This window comes from Nicotiana tomentosiformis, chromosome 12, assembly GCF_000390325.3.
Source record: "Nicotiana tomentosiformis chromosome 12, ASM39032v3, whole genome shotgun sequence".
In the NCBI taxonomy this organism is placed as follows: domain Eukaryota; kingdom Viridiplantae; phylum Streptophyta; class Magnoliopsida; order Solanales; family Solanaceae; genus Nicotiana; species Nicotiana tomentosiformis.
In genome coordinates this window covers 101,013,086-101,030,492 of record NC_090823.1, presented here as the reverse complement: position 1 = coordinate 101,030,492, position 17,407 = coordinate 101,013,086, and the positions used below count along the sequence as shown (strand labels likewise).

At 36.9% G+C, this 17,407-nt stretch overlaps 2 protein-coding genes across 2 annotated transcripts; one reads left to right on the top strand and one right to left on the bottom strand.

Annotated features, from left to right (window-relative positions):
- The first annotated feature begins 306 nt into the window (after positions 1-306).
- On the top strand, positions 307-3,919 carry LOC104097398 (uncharacterized). The gene is made up of 2 exons (XM_009603954.4): positions 307-1,010; positions 2,863-3,919. Exons 1-2 carry the CDS (start codon positions 507-509, stop codon positions 3,643-3,645), a joined length of 1,287 nt encoding a protein of 428 aa, XP_009602249.1. The 5' UTR covers positions 307-506; the 3' UTR covers positions 3,646-3,919.
- A 3,989-nt stretch (positions 3,920-7,908) lies between these two features.
- Positions 7,909-8,972, bottom strand: LOC104097397 (3'-5' exonuclease-like). Its single transcript, XM_070191908.1, has one exon. It carries the CDS (start codon positions 8,825-8,827, stop codon positions 8,186-8,188), a length of 642 nt encoding a protein of 213 aa, XP_070048009.1. The 5' UTR covers positions 8,828-8,972; the 3' UTR covers positions 7,909-8,185.
- Between the last annotated feature and the right edge of the window lie 8,435 nt (positions 8,973-17,407).

The window sequence follows — 17,407 nt, the reverse complement described above, 5'->3', positions numbered from 1 at the left end:
AAGACACATAGAAATGGCAATCGGAAGCTTAATCTTCTTTTTGTACAATTCTTCTGTTGCATCAACTAACTAAAAGAGAGAGTGAAAAACGTTTTACTATTTTTATGCATAAATTATTGCTTTCAGAACACATTTAAAATATAGTATTAGTAACTTCTAACAAGATTCATACACGTAATTTACTAAAAACAAACAAATAAAATCTAAAGAAAAAGTGTTTATTATGACAGCTAATAAAGCTTTTTTTATATATACATAATTATTACTCTATTACCCCATCTTAATTTTTCGTAACGATAAATCATCATTATTATTATCATTATAATATTAATCAACCTGCACCAGTGATCGTTGTTATTTTCACTATCTTCTGAACCAATCCAGAAAAAGTAAGAGCCATTCAACGCTTCCTTCATGATTCAACCATATGAAAAAGCATACGAAATATCCCTTCTTAACTTTAGTAGTTGAAAGGTCACCTTTACTCAAAACTTTTTTCTATAAGGATGAGCGACGCCCAATATTTGGAAGAAGAAAAAGAAATGATGTTAAATAATCCGTCCAAAATTCTACAGCAGTTTACAAAATGGATTTCGGATCTTCATTGGAAGAAGTTACTGTTAATACTCCCACCTATGTTTCTCATTGTTTATATATCTTTCTCTTCAAATATTTCCCCATTTATGTACAGTGGCACTACTTCTGGGTCGTTATTTCCGGCGAGTTTTACGAAGGACGAGTTGGATCGGTCGAGAATCGCTGTGTGTCTAGTGGGTGGCGCCCGTAGATTTGAACTCACTGGCCCTTCTATTATCCAGAAAATTCTCAAAGTTTATCCGAATTCTGATCTTTTTCTCCATAGTCCTTTGGATTCTAAGGCCTATAAGCTCTCCTTGTTAAAGGTTGCTCCTAGAATTGCCGCCGTTAGAATTTTCCGGCCACAACCCATACCGGAAACTGAGTCACAAGTCCGAGTTCTCACTGCTCAAAACTCACCTAATGGCATACAGGTATATTATCTTTCATTTGTTTTTCTGGTTTTGGAAAATAATTATAAATAATTTAGCTTTTGATGAACACAATTTTTTTGGAGAAAAGGGTTTGTTGGTTAGGATGGTAACAAAGAGATATTAGTGGCGCATTCGTTGCACCCGACGCAATTCTAGAAGGCTTATTTAGTGGAGGTTGGGAGGTGGTTTTAGGTGGCGGCGCATGTTAGTTAGTAATCGACATTTATTTGGTGAATCCCAAAGCAAAAGCAACTTTCTAGAAAGTCAAGTTTTCTGGTTATTTTAGTGGAACTAATCAAGATTAGCTCAATGTATCTCTATGACTTTGTGTGATTTTCCATTTAAGGTCGGGGTAAATGAAGTGGGTAAAAACGTTAAAGATTAGAATTCAAATTTCGGCAAAGACTAAAGTATTAGGTGATTTTTTTCATCTACTTAAGTTTGTGTATAGAGTTATCTAAGTAGTGTGCTGGTGGGTTATGTTGCTTATATTCTTCAAAAATATTGATGAATGCTTATCGAAATCTTTACAAGTTTGTGCATTTTTGGAGAATTCAATAATATTTTTAAAGAATGCAAAAGACATAGCTGGTGGAGGTAGCTAACCTTACCCGGGCACTACCGTAATTAAGAAAATATCTCTAAGACATTTCAGATCAAGGTCTCGCGTTAGTTGATGAGTAACGCATTTTTATGAATTTGAATATCAACAGTTATATGTAAAATATAAATCAACCTTTTATTTTTAAAAATGTTTGACAGTCTTTTCTGTTTTAAAAATGCTTGAAATTTTTTTTTTCGTACAGGAAAAAGTTAGGTTGAGATTTGAGAATATTAGTATTGTTTGATTTTACCTGAAAGGTAAAAAGATTCTAGAATTAGGTTGAAGATAAATGCATAAATTATGGTATAATGCCAACATGTAACTTTTCAAATAATAATGTTTGTCATTCTCTGAAGGAAGCAATGGGGTATTTGTTGTAACATTTGGTTTGGTGAAATCTGGCAACCAATAGCTTAGTTCTGCCGTGACCAAATCACAACTTCTCCTGTAAATTAAATAGAGGAAAAAGACGAAAACGTATTACAATAGGTGGGTCTCGATTAGCTAAAGGTGGCACTTTCAGCTAAATAATTTTTTTTTTGGTTCATCTTTTCAGCTTCATTCAACTAGGTGATATTTACCCTACACCACTTGACCGAGGAAAAAGAGACATAGGAGAATTGAACTATAAAGTTTTAGTATTTATTTTTAAAAAACTTGTAAAGTGAAGTGATGAACTTAAGACCCACTTGTTTCTTAAATCAAAGTCAAATCTAAAACTTTATGATTTTTTCGACAAATAGTGCTTCTGACTTTTGAGGTAATTCACAAGTTAAGTTACTAAAAGGTATAAGCAATTTGCACAATAAGCAAAAGGAGGGAACGAGATTTCTGGGGGAAATAAATGCAATTTGTCAATGTGCTTCTTCCTTGTATTATGCAATCCGCCGAAAGAGAGAGAGAGAGAGAAGGGTTTTCTCTGTAGCATCATTTATCCCAAAGCTCTCACGCGCGAGTGCTACTCTTACGCTAAACAATTGTTGTCAACTTGCCCATGGGTTATGGCTATGAGGGAAAAATACTTTACTAAGTCAAAACGATTTTACTGTAAGAGTTGCAAATTAAAGTGAAAAGACATAGTAATTATTTAATCATGATTAACTGAAAAGTTATATACACGATATATCTTTTGTGTTAATTTAGTTTGGTGTAAATATGGAATGCATGGGGATTAGCTATGCTCTCCCTTTCCCATTTTCCCTATCTCTTTGTCCTCTGTAAATGAAGCCAACAGGTTATCAATTGCAGGGGTTGCTGCAATATTTCAACCTGGTAGAAGGTTGTTTGACGATGATCCAAGACTATCAAAAGCAGAACAACTTCACTTATGACTGGATAGTCCGGACAAGAGTTGATGGCTACTGGTCAGCAAAACTAGCCCCTGACAACTTCATTCCCGGTCACTACCTTGTCCCTCCAGGTTCCTCCTACGGTGGCTTAAACGATCGCTTTGGTGTTGGCGACTACAATACATCAGTGGTTGCTCTGTCGAGGCTCTCCATGATTTCCCAACTCGATTCAGCAGGATATCGTCTCCTCAACTCAGAAACTGCCTTCAGAGCCCAACTTACCACTGAACAAGTTCCCTACCAAACTATGCGCCTACCTTTTTGCGTTGTGACGGATCGTCAATACGAATATCCACCCTCCCATTATGGTGTTCCGGTTGCAGCGCTTTCTAGTCGAGGCCCTTTAAGTGGGGCCAAGTGCCGGCCTTGCAAGCCTGCATGCACCGGCTCATGCATTGAGCAAGTCATGAATGGACTAGATAAAGGATGGAGTTGGACGGATTGGGCTAATAACTCGCTCGAGCTCTGTGATGCTCATACTGAATGGGAGAGCGGGTGGGAGAAAATATTTGATGGAGTGGCTGGTAAAAAACTTGCTGCAGCTAGAACCCAAATTGAAGGTTTGGAATTGGATCAGTGTGTGAACGATTTTGCTGAGATGAAGAACAAGACAGCTCAATGGGAGGCTCCACCGGGGTCTGAAATTTGTAGCTTAGGTTTATTGGACTCTTCCCGAAATTAAACCACACGATATTCTACACGGATCATGTAAAGTTTCTTAACCACCTTGGGAGTTTTATATTGTTTGATTTCTTGAAAAAATCCTTGTACACATAAGCAGGATTTTGAATAACGTTTAACTGATAGTAGTATTAGTTCTAGAGAGAAATGAATACAGAACAGGGGAAATAGCAGCATCTTTATTTCGTTACCTATATTTCTGTTCTTTTAATAGGTGTGGCACATTTGTACATATACTCTATCTATTAATACAGTTAGAATGTTATGAAAGTTAATCCAACCCAATACCAGGTACTAGTTTGGGTTGTTTTTTTTTAAACTCGGAATCCACTAAATCCACTAATTCACATTATGATACTCGTTTACATCAATTATTTATTCGACGAAGATGACAGACTTACTTCCATAAACTCTTGAAGGAAGAGGGGGATAGGAACATTGAGCTAAGTGAATTAGAGCACTCCGAGAGTCGTCGGGACTTTGGGTATTATAGGCGTATAAGAGTCGATGAGGTTGAGGGAGCTATGCGTAAGGTGAGCAGGGGGAGAGCGACCGGTTCAGACGAGATCCCTGTGGAATTTGAAAGAGCGTGGGTATAGCGGGCTTGGAGTGACTCACTGAGTTATTTAATTTGTCATTTTAAGGATGAAGAAGATGCCCGAAGAATAAAGATGGAGTACGATGATCCCGTTGTAAAAGAAGAAGGGTGATATCCAAAGTTACAACAACTACCGGGGCATCAAGTTACTAAGTCATACTATGAAAGTCTAAAAAAGGGTGATGGAGCTGAGGTTGAGAAGAATTGTGACTATTTTGAAGAGCAGTTCAGAGTCATGCCGGGACGTTCAACTACAGAAGTTATTCATCTTGTTAGGAGGTTGATGTAGCAGTATAGGGAGAGGGAGATGGATTTACATATATATGGTGTTCATTGACTTAGAGAAGACTTACAATAAAGTGCCAAGGGAGGTTTTGTGGAGATGTTTGGAGGCTAGAGGTGTTCCCGTTACATATATTAGGGCCATTAAGGACATGTATAATGGAGCAAAGACTTGAGTGAGTACAGTGGGAGGGGACTTGGAACACTTCCCAGCTATGATGGGGTTGCACCAGAGGTCAGCCCTCAGCATATTTCTATTTGCCTTGGCGATCGACGCACTGATGTGCCGCATTCAAGGGAAGGTGTCGTGATGCATGTTATCTGCAGATGACATTATATTGATTGACGAGACACGACACGGTGTTAACGAGAGGTTAAAGGTTTGGAGACAGGCCCTGGAGTCTAAAGGTTTCAAGTTGAGTAGAACCAAGACAGAATACTTAGAGTGCAAGTTCAATGGTGCGACTCAGATAGTGGACGAAGACGTGAGGCTTGATTCTCAAATCATCCCTAGGAGAGAGAGTTTTAAATACATAGTTCAGAAAAAACACAGTTAGAGTTATATTTGGAAGAACATGTACTTGTTCGTGAGAAAAATGAATGTCTAGATGTTCTCAAATTTTTGAATGATAACATGAATAGATATCCCGAGCTCTCGTTCATGGCGCGAAATGTATTAAGCATACCTATTAGTACTGTTACACCTGAGTCAACCTTCAGCATTGGAGGATGGGTAATCGGGGAATTTCAAAGTTCAATTTTACCAGAAACTGCCGAAGCTCAGTTGTGTACTCAAGATTGGATTTATGGGCATGGAGGTAAAAAACAATTGTGTATGTATTATGTTTTTTTTTTCTTATTCTCTTTCTATAGTTTAACAATTCTTTTTTTTTTTTTTTGTCTATTACTGTTGATGATTCCGACGAAGATGCTATTGTAATTGATGTTGAGAAGATTGCATCCAGTTTATGGTTTGTGATTGGCGTTCCTAATTTTAAGAGTTAACTTTCCTTAGATAATTAGTAGGTGAATCACTTTGTAATATTGATCTTTTTCACTAAATGTAGAATCTAAGTGGGGGCTAAACATGATATTTTGGAGCAAGGTGCTTCAGCACGAAATGTAGAAAACGAGAAGATTATGGAGCAAAATTAAAGAAGACAAATACCAACTTTAATATTAAGACATTTGTTGTTTGCTTTGAAAACTACCGTTAGACATCTTAGTTTTAGTGATATCAGACTACAAGGAATTAGATTTCTTAGCTGGTTGATCTAGTTATCCCATTTGACATGTGTTTTGTAAAACTAAAAATTTATTTGCACTTCATTCTAGTTTTGGATCTTTCTGGTATGTGTGATGTATTTTGTCTGAATATTAAAAGTTTTAGGCCAAATACATAGAGACCCTTAAAGTTGGCTCCAAATTTTATTTTGACACCTCAACTTAAACTATTTCCTATTAAACACTTAATCCCAACATAAATTGTGCCTATTAGGCCATCGTCTAACCACCGGTAAACAAAAGTAACAGCGTGAAGTCAAACGCGATGACGTGGCAAAAAAAAATAAATCAAATAACAATACCTGTATTTAACCCAAATAATATATTAACAATATACCCCCAAAGAAATATAAACTTTTTTCCTTCTCCACCTCGCCTCTCACATCGTCTTCTTCTCTAAATGAACCCCTCCCAGTCATCACTCTGCCCCTTTCTCTGTCAACCCTTGAAGAAATTTATCCTCTATTTCAATTCTTTATCCTATGTTATTTTTATTTTTCCTTTTCAATTTCATCTGGATATTATTATGTTGGTGTTTTGATTTCTTCTTTAATGAGAAATTTATAAATTACCGGCTTGAAATTGTGAATTTGGGTGTATCTGGTTTGGAATTGTTTGAAGAAGTTGTGGAGTTTTGATATTATGATGCGAAGTTTTGTTTCTAATGGTGGAGAGGTGGTGGAGTTCGAAGTGACTTTCACAGTAACAGTTCGGTGAGGTGCTTATGCTGTGAAAGTACATGTGGAGAATTGGCCAAAACGGTGGAGGTGGGAATGAGGTGTTGATGAAGACATTGGCTATGGAGGTGGGTGGTGGGGTGATATCTACAGAGAAGCCAGATAAAGGAGATGGAAGAAAAAATATAGGCTAATCTTCAATTGACACTCAATATTTTGTATTCACGCTCTCAAAAAAAAGTGTGATATACTCACTTTGCCACCTCAGCATTTGTGTCTAATAGACACAATTTGTGTTAAGATTAAGCGTTTAATAGGAAACAAACTAAGTTAAGTGTTAAAATGGAATTTGGAATCACCTTTAAGGGACCGTCTATATATTTGGCCAAAGTTTTACCTGCAAAGCATGAGAAGAGTACAAGTTATATATTACTGTGGTATTCTTTATTGGTACAAGGCTGAAATACTTTGAATTATGTACTTTTTTGGTTCCATAATAATAGTGTTATATCACTGTAGTAACTATGTGAAACACATTTAGGCCTCATTTGTTTGCATTTAATGGAGGCCTATATCTTAATCATTTAGATCTCAAACATTAAATGCGTTTGGTTTTTAAGTTTGAATCAGAATCATTCAAATCTTGATCATTCGGTCTGGGTTATATTGGACGGGTTGGGCTATGACTGGACGGGTTGGGCTATGACTGGTTATTTTATCCATATTGACCCAAGCAATTACTGGGTGGGTTAGGTTTTGACCTAGTTTTTGATTTGACCCGTTTTATCTGCCCAAATTTAATCCAATCCGCTCATTTACCACCTCTACCTTAATTGAAGAAACTAATAGGTTTGAGAGCCTTTTAAGAAAAAAATGTATACACATTGTAAAAAAAACACTAGTTAGTTTTGACAATTAGCAAACTTCAGTTAAATCATGTAATATAATTTATAATATAGAATATACAAGGAAAATCCTTATAATTAAGATATAGTAAAAGACTGGACAGCCCAATAAAAGATTAGCAGATTGTGAGTGAGAACCTGCCTGAATCTGGATGATGACTTGAAGCTATAAAAGGGAAGCAACCACAAGAACTTGAAGCTATAACAGGGAATGGAAGAACTTGCATGTTTATCTTTTTTTTTAAGCTAAAGTTTAGTAGTCTGGAATCTCCCTTTTCTATTTTCACTTTTTCAGTCCTATTTTCCCTAAGTTAAGGATTGCAAGATTGTAATTTCTCCTGCTTCAGTTGATATGAAGCTCAATTATTACAACATCTGAATCAAAATAAATCGTTTCAAGAAAAAAGTGCTTTAACACTAATTAAATCATCAGGTTTTACTTCATCAAAAATCACAAAAATGAGCTCTAGAAGGAGAACATTCTTGACAAAAAAAGAAAAGGGAAAACCCTTAGTCAGTCAAGAAAATAAACAGATTGAATTTTAATATGTTATAATATTTCAATTAGTATCATTTCTACCAGATTAACAACTCATACTTATATAATTTTTTTACACCATCGTGCATATAACTTAACTCTTGACATAAAAAAAGTTCTAAATCTTCACCCAATTAACATACTATGAAAACCAAGAATCCAGAAGCTATAACCACTCAATTAACTATATCAAACCAAATCTTCACCCAGTAAAGTTGTTTGTTTTTTCTCTTCGTTCCTTAAGACCACCCAAAATATCAAGGTTTAGTACCAACATTCAAATGCTTTGCAATCTCAAAAGAAACAAAAGCATCAACACAAGCATACTGAATTTGATCCAAACTCAACCACTCACTGTCCCACCTACCCATAGTAATACTTCTAGGCTTCTCAATCTGTCTTCCAAGAACAACATTGCACAGCTCCTTCAACCCAGCAGTTTTCAAATTACTCATTTCATATGCATCAGCTGCCAAAACTCTCAGATCCACCATATTCCTCACGCTTAGATCGTGATCTTCCACCAACTTCTCCACATCGTTCTCAACTCCAACCCCAACAAACGTGTAGTCTCCGTTGGACAGAAAACTAACGAGGGAATCTGGAATTGAACTGCAGTAGAGGAGTTGGACTATGAGGCAACGGCGATCGACGCAGAGCTGGAGAGTTGCGACTTTGAATTGCTGGTTGCGGTGGAAACTGGGCCGCCACTCGACGTCAAGTCCAACGACGAGATGGCGGCGGTCGTGGATAGAGGATTCGGTTTCGGAGATCCACGTAGTGACGATGTCCGGATCGGAAGTGACTGTTGTTTTGATTGTGTCGCTGTGGAAGTAAACGTCAAAGAGGTCGTAGCGGTTGTCTTGCTCCTCGTTGTCTACAATGCGGAGAGTAGTCATGGCGGCTGCTTTCAATGGAGGATGAAATGTTGTTGAAAAGGGGATCGCCGTAAATAGAGAAGGGTTTTGTAAAGCGGAGCAATTGACACGAAAAACGTACTGTTCGTTGGACCTTGGGGAAATTAGGTGGACTCCTTATGACGGTATTTTTAATGGTATAGTAAAGACTTTGTTTCATTTAGTATAAATGAACAAATCAGGGGTGGCAAGCCGTCGGGTCGGGGCGAGTCGGATATGAGACGGATCGAAAGGTAATAAAAAACAGATAAACTATTTGATCCAACTCATATTTAATACAGATAAAAAATAGGTTAATCGGTGGATAATATGGTTAGGGTAACCATATTATCCATGACTTTTTGAATATGATCACTTTTGAGAGAATTCTTAGCCCCTGTTTGGCCATAGATTTGCCAAAAACTTTGCAATTTTTTGGGCAAATACCTGTTTGTTTATAAATTTTATACATATTTTGGCAAATTTCCAAATCCCAAAACCAGCTCAAGAGCTGTCTTTGGCCCAAAATATTACCGTTTGATTTTTAAAAAAATTAAAAAATTACCCCAAACTTTTGTATTTTATAAAAAAAAGTTAACTTATTGTTATTATGACCAAACTAATTCATATTTACCCACTTTTTCCTCATTAAACTCACGCGGCTTTTCCCTTCTCTATAAATAGAAGAAAACCTTCGCCAAAGTTGTTGTGGCAATGCACCCGCAAAGACAAAATTTGAAGGTAATTTGCTAACATCTGCTAATGTTTGTATAAATTTTTTTCAGATTTATTTCGCTTGTTTTGTATGAATTTTCTTCAGAGTTGTTGGGTATTTTTGATAGTTTTTAAATCTTATGGGTATAAGTCACATTTCATGTTTTTCAAAAAAAAAAAGTAAAATATATTTCAAAAAATTATGTCCAAACAAATTTTCATCTTCAAACCAAACTTCACCAAAATAAGATTTTTTAAAACAAATTTGGGAATCTATGGCCAAACGCTAGCTTAGTCTCCCAAACTTGAGGAACCTCCCATTTGTGGCTTCACAAATATAAAAGTTAAACACATTAGTTATCCATTTTCTAAATGAATAATATGGTTCTTATCCATATTTGACTCGTTTTTAAAAAATTCATTATCCAACCTATTTTTTGGTGAATAATATGGGTGATTAACTGTTTTCTTTTAACCATGTTGCCACCACTATTACAAACAAACCATGCCCTATGATTTGTTTTTTATTTCTCATTTTACCTTCTTTTAGTATAAATGAAATTCATGATTAAAGAATAACATTCCCATGAAATCATTGCCGCTTATTTGTTTTTAATTTATTTACCCTATTTCAGTAAAAAAAAAAAAAAAAAAAAGATCAAACAAAAATCAATTCTTTCAAAATTTATTCCCGCTAGCTTATTTTTATTTACCTTTACATGTAAATGAAAACATTTACCGACTAAAATTTCTGTCAAACCGTTTATGTTAGGTTTTCTCTATTTATTTTTTAACCAATTTAAATACAAAAGCCTTGTTGGCAATTTGGCTTTGTAGGTCGTTTAGCTCATTTGTTAACGTGTTAATTGTTTACTGATGTAATGTAGGCAGCGGTTAAATTAGTACGTAGTTTCCTAGTCTTTAGGCTACATGTGTTAGTGGAGTTTATGATCACGTTAGTGGAGTAGTTTCCTCTTTTATTTAGGAGTCATGGACATCTTCAGTTATTAGTTTTCTTCTATTTAAAGTGTCTGATGTATTTGATATATTATTCAAGTCAATTAAGTACTTTCATTGTCTGTTGCTTTCTCATATATGCTACTGACAATTTTTAATATTTGGTATCCGAGCCAGGTTGAGAGTTCGGCAGATCGAGTCCGAGTGTTGGGTACTGCTTACTGTGAGTTTTTATTCTGCAATATTATTGCAACTGCAAGACAATGGCTTCTGAAAATTTTATTCAACCCGCCATTCCTCGCTTCGATGGTCATTACGATCATTGGAGCACGCTGATGGAGAACTGTCACGACCCAAAATTCCACCACAGGCGTCGTGATGGCACCTAGTCTCTAAGACTAGGTAAGCCAATTTTAATTACTTTTTGAAGCCATTTTTTTTTTGAAACTAACAGCGGAAATAATTATAATATACAACCTCCCAAGACTGGTAGTGCTGAGTCACGAACTCTAACTGAATACATGGAAGGATCACGAGGACTGAATATACAATACTGTTTGATTACAAATTAACAGTACAATGAAATGAAAAGACTCCAAGGGACTGTGACGGCCAAGCAACTCTACCTTGAATCCTTACGATCCCGCTTTAACTCTGCTCAAGTCCGATATCTCTAATACCTGGCTCTGCACAAAAATGTGCAAAAGTGTAGTATGAGTACACCACGGTCGGTACTCAGTAAGTATCAAGACTAACCTCAATGGAGTAGAGATGAGGTACAATCAAGACACTCACTAGTCTAATAACCTGTGCAATATAATATACAAAATACTAGGAAACAAATAGCAATAAGGGCAGGATAAAACAACCAGTGGTATGCGCAGCAAGACAACAAGAATACCATAAATTTCACTCAATAATTAATAAATACATGTATGACCAATTAATTCAAGTTTTTCAAATAAATATCCTTCACAAATAATTATTCCAAATAACTCTCTTTCAAATGTAGTTTTCTCAAATAATTATTTTTCAAATATAATTCTATCAATAAATCTTTTCAAATATAATTTTCTCAAATAAATATCTTTCAAATACAATTCTTTCATATAATTATTTTTGAATAAAAATCCTTCCAAATAAATATTTTGAATATAATTCTTTCAATTAAAAAGTCATCATGTGACACCTCATTTCATAATCATAAAAATATGAGTCACAGCCCATTTTCATATTTCCACGGTACCTTGTGCCTATAATTAAATCATCATATTTTCCGGGCACCTCGTGCCCTCATTTCATATCACAACTGCACGGACAATTCACGTGCCAATTATCATTATCATTTAATCACAAGACCTCGTGCCCACATTTCATATCACAACTGCACAGATAATTTACGTGCCAAATATCCTCATTATTTACTCACGATATCTCGTGCCCACATTTTATTTTATAATCCGCCTGGCAATAGCCGCATGCTCTCAATTTCAACATAAATCAAATTTTTATCAATTTACCAACAACAAGACAAATTGCACAAGGTATAAAAATAAACACAAGCAAATCACAACATCACATGAAATCTATCAACACCACAACCCCACATCATCACATATCGTCCCTGACAATAACCACCCTTATCGCTCATATTTCCGCCCTTATCGCTCCTATAGCCACCCTTATCGCTCCGCCCAGACAATATCAATAGCCACTATTATCTATCATATTGCTACCCTTATCGCTCCTATAGCCACCCTTATCGCTCTGCCCAAACAATATTCCAACAAACACAACAACAGTGAAATGCCACCCTTATACCCACATAATATCAACGGAGAAATGCCACATTTATCTCCCCAAAATAATAATTCACGCAATACAATAATTTACACGGAAAATTAACACGGCAACATAATAAAATCAATTCATAACACAATTTATCCAATGGCCACAACCAAATTCCAAAGATATAACAAAATCAATTAATTTTACAACCAATAGCCTAAGGCTCCACACAATGTATAAAACACCCAAAAATAATCAATAGAGATAGAAATTACTCAGTATAAAGCAAAGCCTTCATTATTGCAAATTTAGATAATTATATTAACACTTCTTCTTAAGCTCGCTTAAATTAATTATTTGCATAAGAAAATTCATAATGGAATTTATTTCTAAGAAACATTAAACCAACAATACTCACGAAATTTTATAAATATTTCAAGTAACAATCACATCAAATTATCATATAAAAATAAATTCAACAATAAGGATTTAGGCATGGCAAATAGATGATTTAATAATTTTTCACAATTTCCCAATTTACTACACAATAATGCCTAAGACTTTATTTCAATGAATTTTGTACGTATAAGCCCGAGTACGTACTCGTCACCTCGCGTACACGGCTTTTCACATTTTACAAATGGCACATAAGACTCAATGCCCAAGGGATAATTCCCCCACTCGAGGTTAAGCAAGACACTTACCTTTTTGAAGTTAGGCCGATATTCCAAAATAGCCTTCTTGCTTGAATTAACTTCCGGACAGCTCAAATCTATCCAAATAATTATATAACTTCATTAAAATTAATCGGAAATAATTTCGGATAATAATACGTCGACTTAAAAATTTATTCCAAAAAGTCAACGTGGGGCCCGCCCCCTCGCAACCTGACATAATTTTTATGAAATCCGAATACTCATTCCGATACGAGTTCAACCATACCAATTTTATTGAATTCCAATAAAAACCCGACTTCCAAATCTTAAATTTTCGTTTTTGGAAGATTTTGTAATAATCTTGATTTCTTCCATTTAAATCCGAATTAAATGATCAATATAATCATAGATTCATGAAATATAATCACTTTAGGATATAGAACACTTACCCAAGTCAAAGTCTTGAAGAACTGCTCCAAAATCTCCCAAAAATCGAGCTCCAAAATCTCAATTGAAAAATGGCAAAATGACCATTTTTGGTCCTTAACATTCTGCCCAGTTTCGCACCTGCGGACTAATTTTCCGCATCTGCGGCCTCGCTTTTGCGAGACAAGATGCGCATCTGCGATGATCGCAGGTGCGCAGCAAATTCCGCTTCTGCGCTGACTCGTCGCATCTGCATAGAAAACATCGCACCTGCGATTGCGCAGGTGCAGAAGGCTGTCCGTATCTGCGATATTCCTCCAGCTCTGCCCAGCTCGCTTCTGCGATGAAATCCTCGCTTTTGCGAGGTCGCACCTGCGCCCAAAATTCCGCAGGTGCGATTCCAACAGTTGCTGCCATTTTCCAACAACTTCTTCCAAGTTTGAATTGCTCCGTTAACCTTCTGAAATCCACCCGAGGCCTCCGGGACCTCAACTAATTATACCAACATGTCCCAAAATATAATACGAACTTAGTCAAGGCTTCAAACCACATCAAACAATGCCAAAATTATGAATCGCGCATTGAATCGAATTATAAATTTTCAAATCCTCCAACTTCTATATTTTGCGCCGAAACGTATCAAATCAATTCGGAATGACTTCAAATTTTGCACACAAGTCAAAATTGATGAAATGAAGCTATTCTCATTTCTTAAATCGAAATCCAACCTCGTTATCAAAATTTCACCCTTCGGTCGGACTTTCCAAAAATCTTCTATTTTCTAACTTTCGCCAAAAAGCATCGTATTGTCCTACGGACTTCCAAATCCGAATCCGAACATACGCCTAAGTCCGAAATCATCATACGAAACTATTGACATCATCAAAATTCCATTCAGGAGTTGTTTGATCAAAAGTCAACTCCCCGGTCAACTCTTTTCTTTTAAGCTTCTTAAATAAGAATTGTTCTTTTAATTAAATTTTGAATCTTCCGAAAATCAAACTCGACCACACCCCGCGGGTCATGATACATATTACGAAGCTGCTCGAGATCTTAAGCCACTGGACGGGACGTTAATTCTTAAAATGACAAGTCAGGTCGTTACATTCTCCACCTCTTAAACAAACGTTCGTACTCGAACGTTCTAATAATCTTTCTGAGGACTTTAAATTACTAATTGTATTCTTACACACATACTTGTGGGTGATTCTACATTTCTGCAATTTAACAAGGGTCTGACAACACCATCTCAATTGAGATTAATTCTTTTCTCCATTCTTATAAGCTTTAGAGAAAAATCCCTAACCCTCCAATCATTTCCAAAATGCCTGATTTTTACTTCGATGCACTGTATTAGTCTCAACAGGCTATAGCAACTCGTGCCTATGCACACATCAACTATCTTGATAGCGTTGAAGTAGTTCGAAATTTTTCTAGGGTGTTTCATTCTTCCCCGCTTAGGGTCATTCGCCCTCAAACGCATAACATAATTTTGTCTCTTCTTTGCACGTCTCAATCTCCCAAATTTGTTTTATTTTTAACTCCCAAAGTTTTTTCAGAAATTTCGGCAGAGTCTCCCCTGTAATTGGGCCTAACCACCTGCCAGAGTAACACCAAAACAACTACTAACAACACATCCATAATGTATATATCAATAACACAATCTCAGCGTTACAAACACTGCATTATCACAATGATATCAGGACATGACGCACATCATATGCATGCTCATCACCACATCTCTGGTCTTAAAAGTCGTTCATAATTAATTCCAGCATCATCAATTAATCTCATATTAACCACCACCTCATTTCGAATTTTCACAACACTGACAACGGAATGTGAGGCATGAAGACCTCATGATTACTTACTCGGATTAATGAGTCACATTTAACGCCACCTGAGCACTCACCTCATAGGCTAAAACTAAATATTTACAGCACGAAAATGGCTGAATATGAACAGAAAAATATACAAGAATTATCAAATAAGCCTAACAGGCATGACTCCCTATTAATATTATTGTACAAATTAATTTCACAAAGGGATAATTTTAATCTCATAAATATTTCACCGGAAGGACCTCGTCCTTATATAACTTCTACCGTGGCTTGTAGCCCGGTTTAAATATTTCACATCATATATAAAATGCGAGGATCTCGTCCTCAACTCTGAATCACAAGTATTTTGCACATTGTGCCAACTAAAATTTTTAATTTCCTTTCTTTCTTCTTTTCAATAAATTTCGTAAATATTTTTCATAACACATAACGAACCCTCATACCGGTAGGGCATATAATTCATAAAAATTGGAATCAATTATTCCGAAACATATTAAACCTACTGTAATGAATAATAAAAATTACTTTGGGACTTATAGCCCTCAATGGTGTACATAAATAAAATAACAGACACGGGCTCACATCTTTAAATCTCCCAACATGGATAAACATATAAGTGAGTCACAATTTATGAAGTTCACCTATAAGCAGAGCATAATAGGAGGACCCACCTCAATATTCAGATCCGAATCAAATTAAGAAAAATATCCTTTTATAATAAAAAATCAGGATCGTACCTATAACGACACCATCTAGTGTATTGGCCTCAACCAAATCATAGTGATTAAATCAACGGGTCGGGCCTCCACCTCTTAGGCGCCCACTACCCGCCTGTCCTCCACCTCTAGCTGACTGTGCACGTGGAGTATCAACTGGAATAAAGCTTGTAGCTGGAGTGTTCTGATGAGATCCACCCCTCCTAAGTCTGGGACAATCTCTCATGATATGCCTAGTATCACCACCCTCATAACAACCCCTCTGAGGTCACTGCTGCTCGTACTGAGTCTGTGACGGATAACTGGAATAACCACTGTAAAAATCTCGTGTCGGTGGTGCACTATAAACTGGAGCACTCCGAGTAATCTGATATGCGGACTAAGCTGACCGACTGCTCGAGCCTCCGCTATAATGGGTTCTAGATGAAGAGTAAAATCCACTGAACCCTCCAGATCTTCGAGACCTTTTGGCCTCCTTAGACTCCCTTTCCTCGCCTAAAACACCCTCAATCTTCCTTGCAATCTCTACTACTTGTTAAAATGGAGTATCAGTTTGCAATTCCCGAGCCATGCATATTTTAATATCATATTCGAGCCCCCCAATGAATCTGCGGACCCGCTCTCTGATTGTATGAACCAAGATAGGTGCATGACGGGCTAACTCACTAAACCTGATAGCATATTCTGACACTGTCATAGTGCCCTGACACAACCGTTCAAACTCTGCGCGCCACGCATCTCTGAGAGTCTGGGGAACAAACACTTTCAAGAATATTTTCGAAAATTGAGCCCAAGTTGGTGGTGTGGCATCGGCTGATCTACCTTCTTCATAGATTTGCCACCACCGAAACGCTGCACCTGACAGTTGAAATGTAGTAAAGGCAACTCTGCTCACCTCCACAATACCCATGGTGCGGAGAATATTGTGAAAATTTTCTAGAAATTCTTGGGCATCCTCTGTAGCTGTGCCACTGAAAGTAGGTGGACTATACCTCTTAAACCTTTCAAGTCTCTTTTGTTCTTCTTATGATGCCTCTGGCCTGATCTCAGGCCGAACCGGAATAACAGGTTGTACCGGTACTACACCCGAAACCTGACCAACGTGAACCTACTGCTCTGGAGTTGTGATAGGAGTCTGAGCTACTCCCCCAATCTGCGAAATATTTGGTGCAACAGAGATCAATCCTGCCTGAGTTAATGTACCAAAAATACTCAGGAACTGTGCTAAAGTCTCCTGAAGTCCGGGGGTAACAACAGGTGCTTCTGGTACCTGTCCCCCAACTGGAGCTACTGGTGGCTCCTCAACTGCTGTTCTGACAGGTGCTCTAGTCGCGGCACGTGCCCTTCCTTGACCTCTGCCTCGGCCTCTACCTCGGCCCCTGCCTCTTGTAGCCCTAGTATTATGTGCGGATGCCTGCTCAGCTAACCCAGTAGCACGTGTCCTCACCAACTGTGAGAAAATGGAGATACAAAGATTCAAATTCC